The following is a 20,348-nucleotide window of genomic DNA, read 5'->3' on the forward strand; positions in this document are numbered from 1 at the left end:
AGTGTTTCAGATTTTCATGCTAGGTTCTGATATTTGTTGCATAAAAATAATATATGCTGTCTTATCAGAAGTATCTGGGTGCCAGTTCCAGTTTTACAGTATACTACTTGTTTCATATTGAGGTACTAGTTTGGCTGCTCTAAAACTGACCAAAATAGGTCGGCGTCATGGCTCACTTGGCTAATCCTCCGCCTGAGGCACTGGCACCCAAGGTTCTAGTCCCATTTGGGGCGCCAGGTACTAGTCCCAGTTACTCCTCTTCCAGTCCAGCTCTCTGCTGTGGCCCAGGAGGGCAGTGGAGGATGGCCCAAGTGCTTGGGTCCCTGCACCTGCATGGGAGACCGGGAGAAGCACCCGCTCCTGGCTTCGGATTGGTGCAGTGCTGGCCATAGCGGCCATTAGGGGAGTGAATCAACGGAAGGAAGACCTTTCTCTCTGTCTCTCTCTCTCTCACTGTCTATAACTCTACCTGTCAAATTAAAAAAAAAAAAAAAAAAACTGACCAAAATAAATAATACCTTAAATAGAGTGGTAGGTTTATTTCTCTATTTTGGAAAACTGTGAACTGGTACGCAGCTTGTTCCACAAGGTCACTCAGGGACGCAGCTCGTTCTCCCCAGTTATGCAGCCTAGGGTGTTACCCTCATCCACATGGTGGAGAAGCTGGCTCAGTCACCGCAACACATTCCAGGCACGGGGAAGAAGAAAACAGGGAAAGCTAAGGACTCCTTCCAGGGGCGTGGCCCAAAGGAGGCACATGTCACTTCATTCAGACCCGCTTGCATCAGCCAGACCTGAGTCATGTGGTTCATGTTTATCTGCAAATTAGAATAAGAAACATAGTCTCTTTCTGAATAGCCATGTTTCCCTGTTGAACTCAGAGGTTCAGTTACTAAAGGAGAGAAGAAAGAGAGTGTGGTTGAATCTGTCTGCCCCGTTTCCAGAACCATTCCATTTCTGGTCTGGGCCTTGGTTTCCTGACCTGTAAAATGGGAATGAGACTACCCCCCTCTTGTGGCTTAAAAATTAAATACACTAGTGAGTAGAGAACTGCAACAGAGCATTTCATTCAGAGCCCTTCCATTTCAGACTCTGAATTTTCTGTTTACGGGGCCATGCTGGGACAGTGGGCAGTGCAGTCTCACATAGCAGAAAGAACACAGGCTTTGGACTCAAAGAGGACCTGGGCTTAAGTCGTTCTCCACTGTGTGACTGAAGACCTATTTACATAACCTCTCTGACTCTATGAGACAGGGATTAAACTCAGAGATTTTAGCAGAATTGAACGAAAATCGGTAGCACAGTGCCTGACACTTAGATAATACATGATAGCAAATTGCTAAGTAGTCAAATTTTTTAGGTAAGCCTTTGTGATGAGGAAAGATTATGCAGAGTTAACTACTTCCACGAAGTTTAAACTGCTCACATGTAATCATCAATCTGTTTATATTCAGTTGCATACTTGAAGCTTAAACTAACTGCAGTCCAGTGCTTTCTAAAGAGATTGTTCAAAATCACCAAGAATACTCAGGAAAAAAATGCAGGGTTCTACCCCTGCTCTCTGCACTCCTGCCAACCTCTTGAATGTGAGTCTCTGTGATTAGAGGCCGGATATCCATGTTTTTACAAACACCTGCAAGTTGACTTTTATCATGCTGAAATCTGAGATCCAGATCTAACTCATGGTACCTACTCTGAAGCATTGGAACTCTTGTATTGCACTTTGAGAGAAGGAAGAATAATTCATTTTTAACCGATTTCAGACCAATACAAGTAGAATTCTAGGTTTTAGAAAATGAACTCATGGGTGAGATTTCTTTCCCTCCCCAAAGGATAGTGCTTTAAAAGTAGTGAATGCTTGCTTGGATTCTTTTTAGTTGCTGAGAAACCAGAGATTCCCTGCATCCTACCATCATGCAGTGGAAACTGTTGTCAACATGCTGATGCCACACATCACTCAGAAGTTTCGAGATAACCCAGAGGCATCCAAGAATGCCAATCACAGCCTTGCTGTCTTCATCAAGGTAGGTCCTATGGCAGGTAGCCTATGACTACGGTGTTCTTTTTAAGTGGCTGTCCAGCAGACTGACCCATGTAGTGTAGATGCCCCAGTAATGTTGTGCATATTTTTATGCTAAAGGTTCAAGTTATTAATGATACTGACCGGAACCCATGTTTCCAGAAAGTCTGAGCCTGAGATACCGATCCTTGTGAATTGTTTTTCTCCGCAGAGGTGTTTCACCTTCATGGACAGGGGCTTTGTCTTCAAGCAGATCAACAACTACATCAGCTGCTTTGCTCCTGGAGACCCCAAGGTAATGTGGGGTTTGCACACTGTTCCTGTTGTCTGATTCACATCTAGAAGTCTACCAGTTTCAGTTCTCATCAAAATTTTGTTTCCATCCCAGAGGCAAAACTTAGGTTCTTCTCTTGGAAATACTCATACTTACTTGCATTAGTATGTGTGAAGCATTAGAAACACAGTATGATACTTCGTCCAACACGGAATGAGAATGTAACTTAGCTGTTGATTTTTTCATGAACACCTGAAATGACTTCTCATCTGTGATACTAAAATTATATTCTTTATAAATTTTAATTTACTTAACACAGTAACAGAAGTAGCCATGTAGCCTTTCTCTGGTAGAAATTACTGTCTCTTCCTTGTTTTTTTTTTTTTTTTTTTTGTCTTTCGTAGCTCTGCCTTACTAATCTTTTTTATTGTATTGAGTTTGGAATTCATTGTAGAAATAGGAGGAGCATAAATAAGAAGTGCCTTTAAGGTCTGTTGAGGACATCGTTTAAAGAAACGTGTTCTCGATTTTCAAGCAAACTTGTAGCCTTTCTACAGGCAGTTCTCAGATGGCGAAGAAGCTGAAGATTGGCTGTGCTATTTCACGTGGAACTTTAAGGATCTGTATGAAGTTCCCAGTGTGATATTTAGCTTATGAATCAACTTTTTTCCCTGCAGACCCTCTTTGAGTACAAGTTCGAGTTTCTCCGTGTCGTGTGCAATCATGAACATTACATCCCTCTGAATTTACCAATGCCGTTTGGAAAAGGCCGGATTCAGAGGTACCAAGGTAACCTTTCTGCACATGTGTTCATCTTTTTACAAAGTGAGCTGCTTGTTTTTTAACAAGAAAATGGATTCAAATCTAATATTGGAATTTTATCTTTTTTTTCCCACTGATAAATGAACTCATGTTAAATTTCCATTTTAAAAAAGTATTGACAAAATGTTATCTGGGTGCCTACTTTTGACTTATCGGACTAGATCATGCTAGTGTGACTCCTTTTCGTTGAAAAACTCCTTTGCTTAAACACTAGAAATCCATTTGATTTACTATAGTTTATCTTTTATTTGTTTCATTTTCCTTCTTTCTTGTGAATTAGCCTTTCTTCCACCAACCGTGGAGTCAAATGACACTCCTGTAGGTAGGTGTGAGGCTGGTGCTTGCCTTCTTGCATTTTCCTCCTCTGAGAGAAAAAGAATGCAAGTGCTTGCTGGAGTGCTTGCATACGCTCTCATTCAGGCACCTTCCTGTACACTCGGGTCACTTTCAAAGGCATGATAAAGAGGTGAGTTTGTTTTCACTGTAGCTAAGACATTGCTGTAACATCCCCGCGAGGCATCTGGTGTTCTGCTCCTGGGGTTGCTTTGTACTCAGGGATATTGAAGTAAAATGAACAAAAGACCCCCACTTCACCCCAAAAGTGCTTTCCACCATTTCCATAGTTCTTGTCCATCTTGGTAGCAGTAGCCTAAGTCCTAGGCAACACCGCTTTGTCACCTGCTTTTTATGTTTGCATGTTGAGTCTTTATCAACTGTCTGTATCCTCTGACTTAGAAGAGAGGTGAGTTCATAGAGATTACTTAATATGCACTGAGTAAATTGAAATAAACAAAGTAGTCTGTCAGGTCTATCAAGTAAAATTTATTGCATTTAATGCCACATATGTGCTCAGCTTTGTTCTGGAAGGAAAAAGGTAGAAGCATGCCACCAAATAATTAATGACACCTCAGGTAACCGAAGAGGCATTCAAAGGACAGGAAGGGGGATTGTGGCCCTGGAGTTGGCATTCATGCATTCCACCAGTGTTTACCTAGCACCAACTCTCCAGCTTTAGGATACAGCTGTGGGCAATCCAGACAAAAAAATCCTTGGCTGTTCTTTACCAGTGAAATAATAGAATGTTAAGAGACTGATAAATGCTAACGAGAAATAATAATAGCGGAAAGGGGGTCTACAAAGAGATGACACCTGAGATAGCGTAGCTGGCTAACAGCTGGAGGAAGTGAGAGGTTAGCAGAGCACACGCACATCTGCCGGAAGTGTTCTGAACGGGGAAGCAGCCAGGCAGGCAGCATCCCCTGGTCTGACCGCAGCCCCTCCCTCTCGTGTCACACCCACCGTTCCCCACATTTCAGGCATCCCTGCTTACCTGTAGCACGGCCACCCTCAATCTCAAATAGTGGCCCCCACCCCTGGGAATCTTCACCTCCCACAACTTCCTCGTGGGGCTCCCGGGGGCTCCTCCTCCTCCTCTCAGTGCCCACTGGAATGAGTTGCTCTCCAGCCCTACATTCCATGTCATCACACCCCTCACCTCACAGTCACCTGGACTTGGGGACTGTCACTCTTCGTCCCTCTCAACTGATAAAGAGCTGAGTGATTAGGCAGAGCATGTGAGCTCATATCCATGGTGGCCTCTAACCCAGGAGGGCCCAGTTGTTTGTCCTGTATAACCACACCAGCTCTCTGCAGACTCCCAGGGTATTTGATAGCAAGAGGGGCTGCCCTAGGCAGGTAGACATGGGTTGTGCATGGATAATTTGCCTGATTACAATAATAGGAATCAATCTTCTTAGCATTCGTCTTCTTTCACCCCCTGCCTTCTCATGTGCATCTCCATGTACACACATACGTACATAGTGTGCAAACATACATGTACTTACAAACAAGCACAGGGTATAAGTGTGCACGGTCAAACCATAGGTAGCTTTCTCCTAAGAGACTTATGTGAATCCAAGCTGTGGACTATAGTTTGGATAAATTGTGCTTAATAACTGTAATTGGTAAATAGGGTCATTCTGAAAAAATGAACATTTTTCCCCTTTGTTGAAGTGTGTCACGGGATATGGGTCAGTATTTGGAGTAAATTTAGAAGTAACCATCTCCAGTGGGATTATAGTCAAGGAAGGGGTCCATAGACTTTCCTGTAATAATGGAGTCAGTGTAGTAATTCAGGTCCTAGTGCCGGCTTCCTGAACGTGTGTACTTCAGCTTGAGAGTGAAGTCTGGCTGCTTTGTTTGCCTTCCTCCGTAGAGTTCATCTTCAATTCTGTCTCATCCCTTCCAGAAGGGCTTTCAGTTTTGTCATTTAGCTTGCTGATTTACTAGTTTATATTAATTTTGTATTTAGAGATGCAGAACAATTAAGAAGATATTTTATAAAATACTGTGTTGAATAGATTTCCATTCAGTGATAGCAGAATAAATAGGTTATATGCTAATTTTTTCATTTCAAACACACTGTAGGCATTAATAACCAGGAAATGGATAAATGAACTCATGTAGTGAACAACATCTCAGTCAGCCATGCATATTTATTCTTTCTTTAATCACACATGCTTACTACACTCTTGCACAGTTCTTTTTTATTTTTTAAGATTTATTTATGTATTTGAAAGGCAGAGTTACAAAGAGAGAGGGAGAGACAGGGCTCTTCCATTCTCTGGTGTACTCCACAAATGGCTGCAAGGGGCAGAGTTGGGCTATCTGAAGCCAGGAGCCAGGAGCTTTACCCGGGTCTCCCACAGGGCTGTAGGGGCCCAAGCAGTTGGACCATCCTCTGTTGCTTTCCTAGGCACATTAGCAGGGAGATGGCTCAGAAATGGAGCAGCTGGGACTCCAACTGGTGCCCATATAGGATTTCGGAGCCACAGGAGGCAGCTTTACCTGCTACTCCACAGTGCTGGCCCCCCACAATTCTTTCAATTGTATAATAACTTTATTTTTTAACTTGATACAAAACCATGTTTGTAATGTAACATACAGTGTTCTATTGTCTAAAAATTAGTCCCAAAGCCATTCACTAATTTAATTATATATATGTTTAATTTAATTATAAATATATGTGTGTTTCAAAAATCAAGATCCAGTGCAATTACCTGTACTTAAATTTGTCATCATGTGAGAGTTCAGTGTGCTAAGCAGAGCTGTGTTTTAGAATCAGCCTTCTCCATTTGAAGCCAAGTTTCATCGTGTGTTGACACCAGGAGTGTTGTGCAAGGGCTGGGTTATGGTTTCTGTTTTATTCAGAGCGTCACCTCCTCCCTGACTAAAGTAGCTCCCACCCTCATTTCAGACCTTCAGCTTGACTACTCCTTAACAGACGAGTTCTGCAGGAACCACTTCTTGGTGGGGCTGTTACTGAGGGAGGTGGGTGCCGCACTGCAGGAGTTTCGGGAGGTCCGTGTGATTGCCATCAGCGCACTCAAGAACCTGCTGATAAAGCACGCTTTTGATGACAGATACGCTTCCAGGGTGAGTGGTGCCCAGTGGAAGGAACTGTGTGTTAATAAATATCCTTTATTTTAAGTGACTTAAAGAAAGCATCCAAGTAGAAAACTTGAAGTCATAACACTAAGACTCCTCTCTGATTTTTGAAATGAACTCAAATGTTAGTCTTCATAGACAAACAAATAAAGGAGATGGCCTCACAGTTCCGAGAGCCGGGGCACAGACTGACCACGTGTGTCTTCTTCCAGAGTCATCAGGCCAGGATCGCCACCCTCTACCTGCCTCTGTTTGGCCTGCTCATAGAGAACGTCCAGCGGATCAACGTGCGGGACGTGTCTCCCTTCCCCGTGAACCCCGGCAGTGTACGTAAACACAGTTCCATGCACACAGCTGTGTGGGGGCCTAGGGCACCGTCACAGAGCGCCACAACCCAGCTGGCTTGGAACAGCAGAAATTTGTTCTTTCATAGGCCATCACAGTGTGGGTCGAGTTGCTGCCTTTGGTGGTTCTCTGGGAAGAACCATGGTGTGTGTCTGTATCTCTGTGTGTCTGTATCTCTGTGTTCCATCTCCTCTTATAAGGGCACCAGTGGTCAGATGTAGGGCTCACCCAGTTTGACCTTCCTTGACTCAATATATTTAACTTACATCTAGGAAAATCATATTTTCAAATAAGGTTGAATCATGAGGTTCCAGGAGGACATGGATTTGGGAGGTGGGGTGGCGGCACTACTGAGCTCAGGAGATAGCCCCTTTTATTGCTACAGTGCTCCTGGTGAGTCGCATTTCTAGCTAAGATGGAGTCGGTGCATAATGCCTTCCTCTTCAGCTTTTAATAAGAACTCTGCTTCCCTCCCAGCCCAGTGTCGTGAGAGGCCTCAGGATTTTCATATGTGCATTAAACAAAAATGTATGTGGAAGGGCAGAACAAACAAACATGGACATGGTTTTACCCTGTGCCCTGTGAGAGCTTGACAGTAACCTGCTTTGCAGTCTTAGAAAAGCCACTTCCATGGACTGCAGTTTCTCTCGTCTATAAAAACTAGAAAGTCGCAGTATCAGCATTGCCAAGGAGAGGGGCATGAGGTTGCCACCCCAAGAACTGACCATTTTGATTTGTATTATCTTTGGGCAAACATTTAAAGATGCATTAGAAATTAAGCTGGCTAAAGGATGACCCCAGAAACTATTTCTAAACTTTTTGGTTGATGATTATTTTTTCTCCGTCTTAGATACACATTGGTTTGTCCTCTTACTCACTTTACAGTGCACTCACTTTACAGTGCAACTTTCTGCAAGCATTTTCACTCTCAGATTCCTTATAACATTTCAGTTGCAAAAGGCATTAAGCACTGACTTATAACAGTATTTGATTATCAAAGTTTGTAAACGTTTCATAAACTAAAATGTGTATTCTTTGTCTTTCTGAACCTCTTTTCTTGGCCTCAGAGGGCTTATCTGCTGTGACTTTGTACAGATATTACCAGCTCAATGACTTCCCTTTCATTCTAGACCGTGAACTGGCTCTGTTGTTACCTTCCCACTGTGCCATTGTGCCATATACTGAGTAACCATGTATGTTTCTGTCCCTTTACCCCCAACAGTAATGTGTCACCTCATTTTCACACCACCTCCTCGCCTCCAAATAAACTTCCCAAGTAATGTCCCATGGAGATGATCCATGCTTTTTTAAAACCTATTTTTAATATATTTAATTACTTTTGCTGTTCCAATGCTTGTAAACTTTCTGTATCCTAAATGGACCTTGTTGACCCCACCCTGTAACACACTGCATTTCACACACGTGTTCTATGACTCAGTCTGCTTTTCTAACCACAGTAAGGAATTCAGGGCAAAATGTGTGCTTTCTGTATTGTTTCGGTCCTGAGAAAAATGAACACAAAGTCAGTCTTTGGCTTTCACCAGAGTGAAATCCCCCTTTTTGGGAAAAACTTCAAAATTAGTGTAATTGCTGCATTGCGAGTTCGTGTGAAGCTCCAGACACCCAGACTGGTGTTGCTGCTGTTGTAATTCCCTGTTGCTCATTTCAGGTCGTTTGTGATCTGAGAGCAAGTCCAGTGTCCAGGTAGAAGGAGCGCAGGCTTTCTGAGAGAATCTGAAGAAATGCTGGGGTCTGAGGGTGGGAAGAGGCGGGTGCTAGGCCGGCTGAGGAAGAAGTGGTGGTTTTATGGAACGAGACTCCTCACTCCCCCCTCAATATCCTGTGTGCTCCAACCCCTTCCCTGCCCCTGCTCTGCCCACTGTGCCGCCACCCCCACCCAGCACACAGCCTGTGCAGCTCCACTCCTCCCACTCTGCAGGCTGACCACCTCAGATCACTCTGCCCCACCCTCGAGTGCGTCAGTGAGTCTTGTTCTTCATCTCTGCTTCTTTCTTCTCTTCTGCCCTTGACAGACTGTGAAGGAGGACTCCCTTGCCTTGCCAGCCGTGAACCCGCTTGTGACGCCACAGAAGGGAAACACGCTGGACAACAGCCTGCACAAGGACCTCCTGGGCGCCATCTCTGGCATTGGTAATGCTGTCCAGCCGCGGTCCCATGTCTCCGATCAGATAGCTTGTTCACACGCACACTCGTGAACCAGGAGTCCCAGCAGAGTCGTCTTTTCTGAGTATGCTGCCGTGGAGATAGTTTTCCTGGTTGTGACACTTCACGACTGCAGTCTGTCAGCCACACACTGGAGCAGAGGCCCCACATGCTTGTGAACCCTGAACTTAGCACTTCAGATCACGTGCTGTGGCTGACTTTGTGTTTAATGCTTGTTAGGCTGATTTGTCATTGGAAACCTCAGCGTTTGCTCTTAGAAAGGAGGTGTCTTCCTTCACAGGTGCTGATGGACACAAGGATTTGTCCTGTTTGTGATTCAGATAACATGTGATTGGGTAACTCGTAAAGGACATAGAAGTTTGAAGCTAGAAGTCAATCCTAAAATCAGCTTTCAATAATCTTTTGCCCTACAATATTTTTTAATATGAAATTGTGGAAGAAAATAGATGTGAGAAAATGTACCTATTCATATCTGATTTATATTGAGCCCCTATTCTAGCAAATTCATAAAGCTAATGCTACATATATATGTAATAGATTATATATATATACATACATCTTCAAAGAATTGCCACACAATTCTTTGTTCACAGTCATATTCTGACTTTACCACACATTGAGTAAATCTGGCATCCTAGTATGCTTAGTGGTTAGGCCACCCAAGAATGGGACAAATCCATGGTGCAGAATTAATGACACACTTTTACCTAATTAATTCACATTATCATCCTTCTTATCTTTTATAATGGTTTTTGTTATTAATATGCTGTTTCACGTAGGTGATAAAATGGGGTGGAATATAAAATCAGAAGCTTCCACCAATGCCCAACTTTATCTTACAGTCCTCACACTTAACCTTATTTATCCCTGTGTATATTTTAATAGTTATACCTTCAACTGGCATTGTAAAGACTGAAAGGGCTAATTCATGCAAAATGCTTGCAGCAGAGCCCCGCAGCCAGTGAACACTCTGCTCATGTTGGCTGCTGTGCCCCCGTGCCTTTCTGCTGGGGCCTTCACTGGCCTCCTCTGGCTGCCCATACGCCCAGCCACTGTTCCAGGAGTAGGGAAGAGACCCTCGTTAGAGAGTTTGTTTGCAGCAGATCTCAGCACTGTCTTTAAAACGAGACAGATGTGGCTTCAGATCTGCACCACTAAGTAGTTGCCACGCCTCCCTATCTACATCTCCGAAACAGTGCGTGTGGTATGTACAGTGCTGCTGTTTGACTCTTATGTTAGCAAGTACTACATACTTCATACTACAGAAGCACAGCTCAGTAGTTACATCAGATATCCATATGGTCAGTGAATCTAAAAATACTCACTATCAGGCTCTTGGAATCTTTGTTTACAAGGATAATTGGAAGTGCAGTCCTTTTGCATTGTTTATGCTTTATGGCATTCTCAGTAGCCAGTCAGATGAGCCTGGAGCTGGGAATGTGTGGGAAATCTTCATGCTCTGTCCTCTCTGGCTAGTCCTCTGTAGGGTCATTAGAGAAGTGTCCAGTGCTTGATGGAAATGAGCAAGCCACACTGAGTGGGGCGTTTCACTCCTCTGACTCTTGGCCACTTCAGCATTCGTCTTGTTAGGATTTGGGATTCCTTGAGAATGTAGAGAGAAGTGAGTGAGTGTTTTAGCAAGACCCACCTGGCATTTAGAGCTGTCAGTTGCTTGGGGGTTCATGGTGCAGTTATGAAGAGGATTTGCGATGGATACAGCTCCTTCTCATTCTTTCTGCAATTTCAAGATCCAGATCTAGTTTTCATAAGAAGTCAGCCTTATTTGTACTCAGGTTTTGTCTGTGTTTCTTCTCATCTTCAAAACTTGCATCCTTGTTCCCTTTTAGGAGTTCCTTCTGGGAAGCCCTACCTTTGAGCTGGATTTACTGTTTTGTGGTTGGTTGGTTTTTCCTGGAGACTTTAGCAACCCTTTGTTTATTCACCAGGAAGTTTCCAGTTAGTTGTGGTCCTGCTGCTTATCTGTCAAAAGCAGACTTTCTCTTTATATCTCTGTTTAGCAGAAATCCCGTTTCCATGCATATTGAGAGTGCACACTCCACCGGCTTTAAAAATGTCTTTAGAGCATGCAGCCTCCGATTTTCTGGAACTAAACCATTGCCTGGATAAAAACTACTCTGAGATTACAGATATTCATTTTAAAAGGTTAGCATCTTAGACTCAGAGTTCTTCTTCTACCTACTCAGTATAATACATTGGACTGTTAGTACAAAGGAGAGAAGGATGAGCTAAACTTTTCTTTTTATTCACATGGGCCATGATATTAAATGCAAACATACACACACACATACACACACAGAGAGGAACAAACTAAGCACGTTTATTTTGATTTATCATATTCCATTTGTTTGCCTTAAATTGCGACTCTAGTTTTGGAATTAATCCTAAAACAGAAAATGTATGGTCTAATTTAACTTTACTGAAGCCCTCTTTCTCCTGAGTTCTGAATTCTACAGTAAGCATGAAGTGCAGTTATATTAGAATTATAATTTGGCTGTAATGTGTTTCTTTTCTCTTTGAATGTATAAAAATGCCCCAAGTGTTTTCAAGGGTGTTGACCTGTTCCCTGTGATGATTATTCCTAAAGGGATGGAGCCCGTGGCTGACAGCAAGACCTGGTGCTCTACACATTCCAGCCTTCATGTGTATTTTGAAATTCACAACTCTTGTTTTTCTGGTCTTAATATGCTGAATGAGTTTCAAGGATAGTGGTGGATAGACCTAAGAATTTGGTAGGGGGAAGAGTTTATGACTTTGATGCTTCAGATCTCCCTTCTAAGGTTAAAAATTATCTAGACATTGCCTGAGAAATGATGAATTTATGTCATTAGCCATCAGATTTAAAGTAACAACTGAATGACTTACAAATCACTTTTGATCAGCACAGGGGCTAACCATATTCATTTGTTTCTTTACTTTTTAACGTAGAAATGTCTCAAGTCCATGGCCACTATTTGCTTACTGAAATCTGAAAATGGTCTGCCGGTTAGGAGGTGCTGGTCACAAGGGCGTCTTCAGCTTGGGGCTAAGAGGGTGTGCTCACAGCAGCCAAGCATGGGGCCGGAGGTCTCCTTGTGCCATCTGCAGAGCCAGTTCTTTCTGCTGGAGGCATGCCTTTGGTTCAGCACAGTGTGCAAGTCCAGAGAGTCATTAATTACATGATTTTGTTAAATCTTATCTAAACAGGAGGCCAATCTATTACTTTAACAACTTCCATAGTAAAGAGGTGGAGGCTGATTCTGCTTTTCCGTACCATTTTTTCCCCACCGTGGACATCACAAATTTAATTTCCAAGTTAGATTTCCTTTGTTTGGAACTCTGTATAGCAGAGATTCCTAAGTATTCTGCATTCACAACATCCCTGTTGTCACAGTAAGTTTTTCATGGTATCTTCACATCTAAACTATCAGTTCTGGTTTTTAGATATTTAAAAAATATTTATTTGAAATAAATAATTTATTTATTTGAGTTACAGAGAGGCAGAGGCAGAAAGAGAGAGAGAGGTCTTCCATCTGCTGGTTCATGCCCCAGATGGCCATAACGGCCAGAGCTGCACTGATCCAAATCCAGGAGCCAGGAGCTTCTTCCAGGTCTCCAACACAGGTGCAGGGGCCCAAGAACGTGGGCCATCTCCACTGCTTTCTCAGGCCATAGCAGAGAGCCGGATTGGAAGTGGAGCAGCTGGGACTTGAACTAGTGCCCATATGGGATGCCGGCACTGCACGTGGCAGCTTTACCCACTACACCACAGTGCTAGCCCCGTGTGTTTTAGATTTTTAACACAAAATAGCATAAATACTTATGTATTATAATATCAACTTAGTATGCATTTGAAAAAAAATAATGCTCATAAATTTAAAGAAAAGATTTAATTAATTTTTAGTAACCAAATTATTACTAATGAGTTGTGTGTGCCCGATAGACTCACAGCGTCTCAAACTGTGGAATTAGATTGTGTGCCGCTGACCTCATTTCCTGTGCCATATTGATTGCATCTTTTTATGATAGCAATCACCATATACCCATATCCACAAAGACAGGACATTGTCAAAAGGAATTCAGAAAAAAAAAAAAAAAAGGAATTCAGCATGCCCTAAAGTTGAAGCTGCAATTTCTGGCCCGTGATTAGCACAGTATCGTAGTGCTTTCCTTCATAATGTGCCCATGCTACCCATCAGAGCTTACCAGGACACCTTAGCATACAGTTTGAATACCACTGGTTTGTTGTATAGTCTAATTTTTTTTATTTGATTTTTTTGTCTTCTTTTTATCCCATTCTGAAACAGAGTGTTTCCCTTTCAATTTGGTAATCAAAGGTGCTTTCTAATAAGTGAATAGATAATTACATCTGAATATTTTAGATGTTTTGATTTTATTTGAGAGAGAGAGAGAGATCTTTCATTAGCTGGCTTACTTCCCAAAATGCCCACAATAGCCAGAACTGGACCAAGCCACAACCAGGAACCCAGAACTCCATCTGGGACTTCTCAAAAGTGGCAGTGACCCTCGTACTTGAGCCGTCACCCGCTGCCCCCCAGGTTACACATTAGCAGAGTCAGAAGCAGAGGTGGAGCTCAAACTCAGGGACTCAAATATGTGCTGGGGGTGTCCTAGCCACTCCTTACCCACTGTACCAAATGCCCACCCCTCAAGTTACTGTTTCGGTCAACACTTGATCCAGCTTCCAAACAGGAAATCTAAGTGTCGTAAAAGCAATTTCCCATGAAATGTAGTAGTCACCTTAATTTTGCTATGTTTTAACAAAACTTTGGTTTTGGTTTAATTTCCGTTTAGCTTCTCCATATACAGCTTCTACTCCAAACGTCAACAGCGTGAGAAATGCTGACTCAAGAGGGTCTCTTATAAGCACGGATTCGGGTAACAGCCTTCCGGAGAGGAACAGTGAGAAGAGCAATTCCCTGGAGAAGGTAACTTCTTTTCACGTAACATAAGTGTCTCTTATGGCTAATGGATTTAGCCTAAAGTAAACACGCTGCAAGTTATGATATCTAGTAAATGTGACCTGATTTTTTTATTGTTTTAAACTACTCAGTTAGCCTGGAGCAGATGATCAGAGCTTAATCTAAGGTTGGGGCCCATTTCCTGAAATTCCCTGACTCTTGTTTCCAGGATTTCGGATCAGGGATGTGTTTATAATGGAGCACCTCGAACAACGTGGTGCTATTCAGAATCCCTGCAGCCTTTTTGCAAGAGAACAATATTTATAACACAACTGACCATGACCTGGGTGTCAGCTCCAACGTTAGCTCCAGAAGAAAATCCCCTCGTCTCACAGGTGATTCTGAGACACAGCCTGATTCGGAGTCGCTGTGCGCACACGGTGCCCACCCGTAATACATCCTCTTCAAAACTGACCTTTTTTCTTGAACTTACTAAAGGCCCAGACTGCTTGCGACTTTGTGGGAGAGGATAAGCCTTGCATTTAAGCCTGGAACGCAGTAGATCAGTATCACCTTGGGTGCCGTTTTCCCAAGTCATTTCCAGTTTCAGGCCAGTGGTGACCTGTTTAGGGATCTGTTCCGGGGTCTCAGACATCATCTGGAAAGCATCATTTCTCGGCATCAGGGTTGTTATCTTGTCACGCAGTGTGTGCCTGGCATTGGCGTGATTATCTCTGAACGAAGTTCTGTCCAGGCAAGTGTGTGTCGTGACGCATTGACCTTTTCCCCTTGACCCCAACATGCCTCCGTGCGTAGAGGGAAAAGCTGCTTAGAAGGCACTCCGCCTGTGTCCTACGCAGTGCCGCAGAGGAGGAGGAGAGCTGCGAGTCAGCCAGGAGACACCGGGTCACTGTGGACTTCTCCCTGCTAATGACGCCACCTCTGCCCGAGGAAACATTGCATGCGGCGCCCGCACTCCCACCGCGAGAAGTACTGAGTTCTCCTGGTGGCTGCAGTTGGCGGCCGGACGATGCAGCCCGGCCAGTTTTGCCACTAATCGCACACACGCTTCTTTCTTAAATAAAAAATTCATTTTTCTTATTAATTCAGCCTCCCTCTTACATATGAAGGCTCTTCAGCATTCATGGAAAATGTGTATTATGAAACAACTGTATACAGATTTCCAAGTGTTTTGGGGACCACAATAAACTTACCTTTTAAATCCATTTTTCACAGATTTATATATATACATATATATGTATATATGTATAAAATGTCTGTATGTATGTGTGTATATATATATATTTTTTCCAATTGGTCCCCAGTATCTTGAGTGAAACATCTTTTTTCACTGATCTTTTTCTTTGGTATTTGGCCAGAGGGAGAAAAAAATGTTTCTGCTTTTCATTGAAAATGTAACGTGCGGTTTTTAAACTCCTGCTTTTGTAATCATGAAACAGATTTCTTGTTCTGTTTCTTTCTTATGGGAACCTGTTGCCTAGTGGCAAAACTGCCTTCGCCCTCCGCCCTGAGCTTCCTGACGTTTGCGGTGTTGAGCTAAGCTGATGCTGGTGTCACCTCATCAGTTCAGAGCCTGTGGCAATGCAGTGCTGAGGTGCCCCTCCTTGTCCCTGCTGGGCCCTGCCTGTTGTCCCCTGGCAGTGCCCATGGAGAGCCCCAGGCTGTCCCCTGACCGACAGTGCCGCAGCCTTGGTTCTCAGCAGGAACGCGGGCGCCGCTGTGTCCCTGAGGAGGTGGTTGGTGTGTGGACCTCAGCCTTCGTGTCTGTCTTCAGTCCCTGCACACGTGCTTTCTTGCATGAGGTTTCACATGGCATTCCAGAAGGTCTGACCTTGCATAACTAAAACGGGTTGTTCATTGTGCAAGGTTGTGCCTTCTGGCTCACCCCTCAGGAGTGTGTGCAAAGGAGACAAGCCAGAGCCGCGGGGGAGCAGTGTGCGTGTTTTCCACTCGGGTGAAGGTTCGCCTGTGGTTTCGTAGTTGGCAGGTTTACTTGTATCTTCCAGTGTGTATGACTCTGCTCAGTTCTAAGAATTTTCACTTCCAAGGAAAACAGTGAAATGATATTTTCTTCCCTGTAATCTGAAACAGAAAAAATCACCTGTATTTCCTTTTTAGCATCAACAGAGTAACACTTTGGGAAATTCTGTGGTTCGCTGTGACAAACTTGACCAGTCTGAGATTAAGAGCCTACTGATGTGCTTCCTGTACATCTTAAAAAGCATGTCTGATGGTAGGTAAAATGGGGATTTTGTTTGCCTTCTTTGTTTTTAAATTGCTGTCAGTTGAAAGGATACAGATTTAAAAGCATTTTCTTTCTTGTTTGAAATGCAAGTTAATTGACTAAGTGTAATAGAAACAGAAGCCTTAATGTAAAAAAAACAGTTTTGTTAATTTTCTTTTCCAGAAAATGAGTTCTAAAATATGAATAGGCCTGTTTGGTTTTTTATTTTTAAGATTTCTTTATTTATTTGAAAGTGAGAGTTACAGAGAGGGAGGGAGGGGAGAGAGAGAGAGAGAGAGAGAGGTCTTACATCCACTGGTTCACTCCCCAAATGGCCACAGCAGCTGAAGATGAGCTGATCTGAAGCCTGAAGCCAGGAGCTTCCTCCAGGTCTCCCATGTGAGTGCAGGGGCCCAAAGGACTTGGGCCATCTTCTGCTTTCCCAGGCCATAGCAGAGAGCTGGATCAGAAGTGGAGCAGCTGAGTCTCGAACCAGCACCCATATGGGATGCCGGCACTGCAGGTGGCGGCTTTACCCACTACACCTCAGTGCCAGTCCCTAGGCCTGTTTTTAAAATTCATGTTAAACTTGGACCTACCATCCTAACTGAAGGAGACAGAGGAAGATGGATGAACAAGCTTTTGATTTGTTCTTAGAATTGTATTTGTCTAACAAATTTAGTGACAAGTTGTGTTATCACTGCCTCCCACTTATTAGTCTCTTGAATCAGAAAATGTTTTGTCAGAAGACCTAAGCATTTCTGTCATTTAGAGTGGATCTGATGCATTCCTTTCATTTATGTGTCTGATATTCCTGACTATAACTGGAAGAGAGATGGATTGTTTTTGTTTTCTAATGGAGGCATGACATTACAGTAGATTATGTTTCTGATTAGGGACCTGAAAATCTCATTTTTTATTATGAATGAGCAGAACTAGTAATGCTTCATCTATACCACATAAAGATGTGTGACGGGACGGTTTCCGTTCCAGGCGTGTGGTATAAGCAGTCCACGAAAACGTGTGGTGGTACGATGGTCCAGTTCTTATCTCAGTGAAAAACCTGGTCACATTTCCCTACAACAAATTAGAAGGCGTACTCTGAGCTTCGTTAAGGTCATTGAGTGAAAATGAGCTCTTTTGAAAACAAAATGCCGTCTTTTCAGAACCTGGAAGCCTCTTCTGCTGCCTGTGCCTGGTGGGAGTGGTGTGGGAATTAAATACCCTGTGGGAGGTGTTTCTGCCCCAAAGTCATGTTTCTGTCCTATGGAGCTTCCACATCAGCAGCTTTGGCGGCCGGACTTGATCTCCCAGTTGGTAGCAACAACCTGCCTGTCCTTAAACTATTTAAGGACCAGGTAACTTTATTCTTCTGTCGAAGAACAAATAAGCAAGATTTGAGTGGTGACTAAATACAATTTGGGTTGTAAAGTGGAAATTCTTCCCATTTAGGTAAAAAATTCCAAGCTTTACATTGTGCTAGTCAATTTTAGCCAGTATGATAGTCCTGCTTTCCTTTGGTTTAAAGTTTTCTTTAAAATATTTTAAATTAAGAATATTGAATATAATATATAATTAGAACATAACTGTGGTGTTTTTTTTCTTTTTCTTTTTTGACAGGCAGAGTGGACAGTGAGAGAGAGACAGAGAGAAAGGTCTTCTTTTGCCATTGGTTCACCCTCCAATGGCCGCCGCAGCCGGCGCGCTGCAGCCGGCGCACCGCACTGATCCGATGGCAGGAGCCAGGTACTTATCCTGGTCTCCCATGGGGTGCAGGGCCCAAGCACCTGGGCCATCCTCCACTGCACTCCCTGGCCACAGCAGAGAGCTGGCCTAGAAGAGGGGCAACCAGGACAGAATCCGGCACCCCGACCGGGACTAGAACCCGGTGTGCCGGCGCCACAAGGTGGAGGATTAGCCTAGTGAGCCACGGTGCCGGCCCATAACTGTGTTTTAAAGAAAAATATACCAGAACTTTTGTATTCAAGTGAAAGTCCTTTAAAGTCAGCCCCTTGGAAAGTCATATACCTATTTTTAAAAGACAGCTGGTTCTTGGGGCCGCGCTGTGGTACAGTAGGTTAATCCTCCACCTGCGGCGCTGCCATCCCACATGGGCTCCAATTCTAGTCCCAGCTGCTCCTCTTCCAATACAGCTCTCTGCTGTGATCTGGGAAAGCAGTAGAAGATGGCCCAAGTCCTTGGGCCCCTGCACCCACGTGGGAAAGCAGGAAGAAGCACCTGGCTCCTGGCTTTGGATTGGTGCAGCTCCGGCCATTGCAGCCATTAGGGGAGTGAACCAACTGAAGGAAGACCTTTCTTTCTGTCTCTCCCTCTCACTGTCTAACTCTACCTCTCAAATAAATAAAATATTTAAAAAAAAAATAAAAGCTGATTCTTGAAAATAATTTTTGAACATTTTTTGTCCCTAATTGCCTTCAAGTTGTCTAATTTTTTCCTTTATGATTAGAGTATGTGTGTGTGTGTCTGTCTGTCTTCTCTTACCTGAGTCGTGAATATATTCTTCTATATTTTATTTGAAAGTTGTGTTTAAACCTTCACATTTAAATCTGAAGGTCTACCTAGAATTGACTTTTGTGTATGGTGGGGGCTAGAGGAATAACTGCCCCCAGAGATAGTTTACCAGAATGGCAGCCAAAGTCAGTTGTCTAACTCAGTGGCTGCTCTTTCTGTCATTGATCCCACATTGGGTGAACACTTCTGTTTACAGGGCCCCACACTCTCTCTGCCTTCTTGTGCCTCCTGCTTCTTCCCAGAGCTTAGCTGCCCAGGCTCCTCACCAGTAGCCCAGACCTGAGCAAGGAACAGCCATGTGAGTGGTGCAATGCTGGCTGACCTGTCTACTGTGCGCCAGCGGTGGTCAGGATGCCTGTAGACTGATACGCGGGAGGCTCCCACCCTTTGCTTGGCTCCTGGTGTTCACCTTAGCAGGCTGACCCCCTGGATTCTGAACTCAAAGCCGTCCAAAGATGGATGCTCCCTAGCCTGGCAAACAGGCCAGATGTGACCTTTAGAACCAGCCTTGATTCTTTAGGCAGGTAAAAGGTAGAATTACCAGCTGGCGCCGCAGCTCACTAGGCTAATCCTCCGCCTAGCGGCGCCGGCACACCAGGTTCTAGTCCCGGTTGGGGCGCCGGATTCTGTCCCGGTTGCCCCTCTTCCAGGCCAGCTCTCTGCTGTGGCCAGGGAGTGCAGTGGAGGATGGCCCAGGTGCTTGGGCCCTGCACCCCATGGGAGACCAGGAGAAGTACCTGGCTCCTGCCATCGGATCAGCGCGGTGCGCCGGCCGCAGCGAGCCGGCCGCGGCGGCCATTGGAGGGTGAACCAACGGCAAAGGAAGACCTTTCTCTCTGTCTCTCTTTCTCTCACTGTCCACTCTGCCTGTCAAAAAATAAAAAAAAAAAATTTTAAAAAAAAGGTAGAATTACCAAACTTCTCCAAACCTGCATTAGCTCATCCACGAATGCGAGCTCTCTTCTGCCAGAGACTGTGGTGGGGCTGAGAAGACACAGTATCCATGGAATCCTGGGCGTACCCAGCACAGTGCCCTACGTATAACCGTCTTGACATTTAGCCCATGTCTTCCCTGCTGCCACTCTTCTGACAGTGCAGAGTGAAAGGCTGTGCTTGTGCATCTTCCCCAGCTGTCAGCACCTCTGCTTGCCCTCACAGCTCATCTCCTGAAGACTCACTGCCTGCTCCCTGAGAGAAATCTCCTCACTTGCCTCCCGGCCTCAGCGGACAGTGCAAGAATGCAGCGTGGGCATTGCGGCACAGCCGATTAAAAGCCACAGCTGGGAACACCTGCATCCCATACTGGAGTGCCGGTTCAAATCCCAGCTCCTCCGCTTCTTTTTGTTTGTTTAAGCTTCCTTCCTTTCTTCCTTCCTTTCTTTCTCTCTCTCTCTCTCTCTGTCTCTCTCTGTCTCTCTCTGTCTCTCTCTCTCTCTCTTTCTTTCCCAGAGAGAAGGAGACAGAGAGAGAGAGAGATCTTCCATATGCTAGTTCATTCCCCAAATGGCCACAACAGCCAGGGCTGCTCCAAGAGACAGGAGTGTCTCCCAGGTCTCCCAC

General features: G+C 44.2%; 1 protein-coding gene across 38 annotated transcripts in view; it reads left to right on the forward strand.

Annotated features, from left to right (window-relative positions):
- Positions 1-20,348, forward strand: part of DOCK9 (dedicator of cytokinesis 9) — a 325,197-nt gene that overhangs the window by 239,537 nt on the left and 65,312 nt on the right. For 25 of the 38 annotated variants that reach the window (XR_011378719.1, XM_070048650.1, XM_070048660.1 and 22 more), the window contains exons 28-35: positions 1,878-2,024; positions 2,232-2,315; positions 2,972-3,083; positions 6,373-6,551; positions 6,776-6,889; positions 8,942-9,059; positions 13,905-14,038; positions 16,151-16,265. Coding sequence is in view for 37 of the 38 variants with exons in the window: in XM_070048650.1 (XP_069904751.1) it covers positions 1,878-2,024; positions 2,232-2,315; positions 2,972-3,083; positions 6,373-6,551; positions 6,776-6,889; positions 8,942-9,059; positions 13,905-14,038; positions 16,151-16,265 (1,003 nt within the window). In the remaining variant the exon portion in view is untranslated. Of the gene's footprint in view, positions 1-1,877; positions 2,025-2,231; positions 2,316-2,971; positions 3,084-3,396; positions 3,439-6,372; positions 6,552-6,775; positions 6,890-8,941; positions 9,060-13,904; positions 14,039-16,150; positions 16,266-20,348 lie in introns of all 38 variants that reach the window. The other 13 variants (XM_070048669.1, XM_070048656.1, XM_070048655.1 and 10 more) reach the window with 1 other exon arrangement.

Source organism: Oryctolagus cuniculus, chromosome 9, assembly GCF_964237555.1.
Source record: "Oryctolagus cuniculus chromosome 9, mOryCun1.1, whole genome shotgun sequence".
NCBI lineage: Eukaryota > Metazoa > Chordata > Mammalia > Lagomorpha > Leporidae > Oryctolagus > Oryctolagus cuniculus.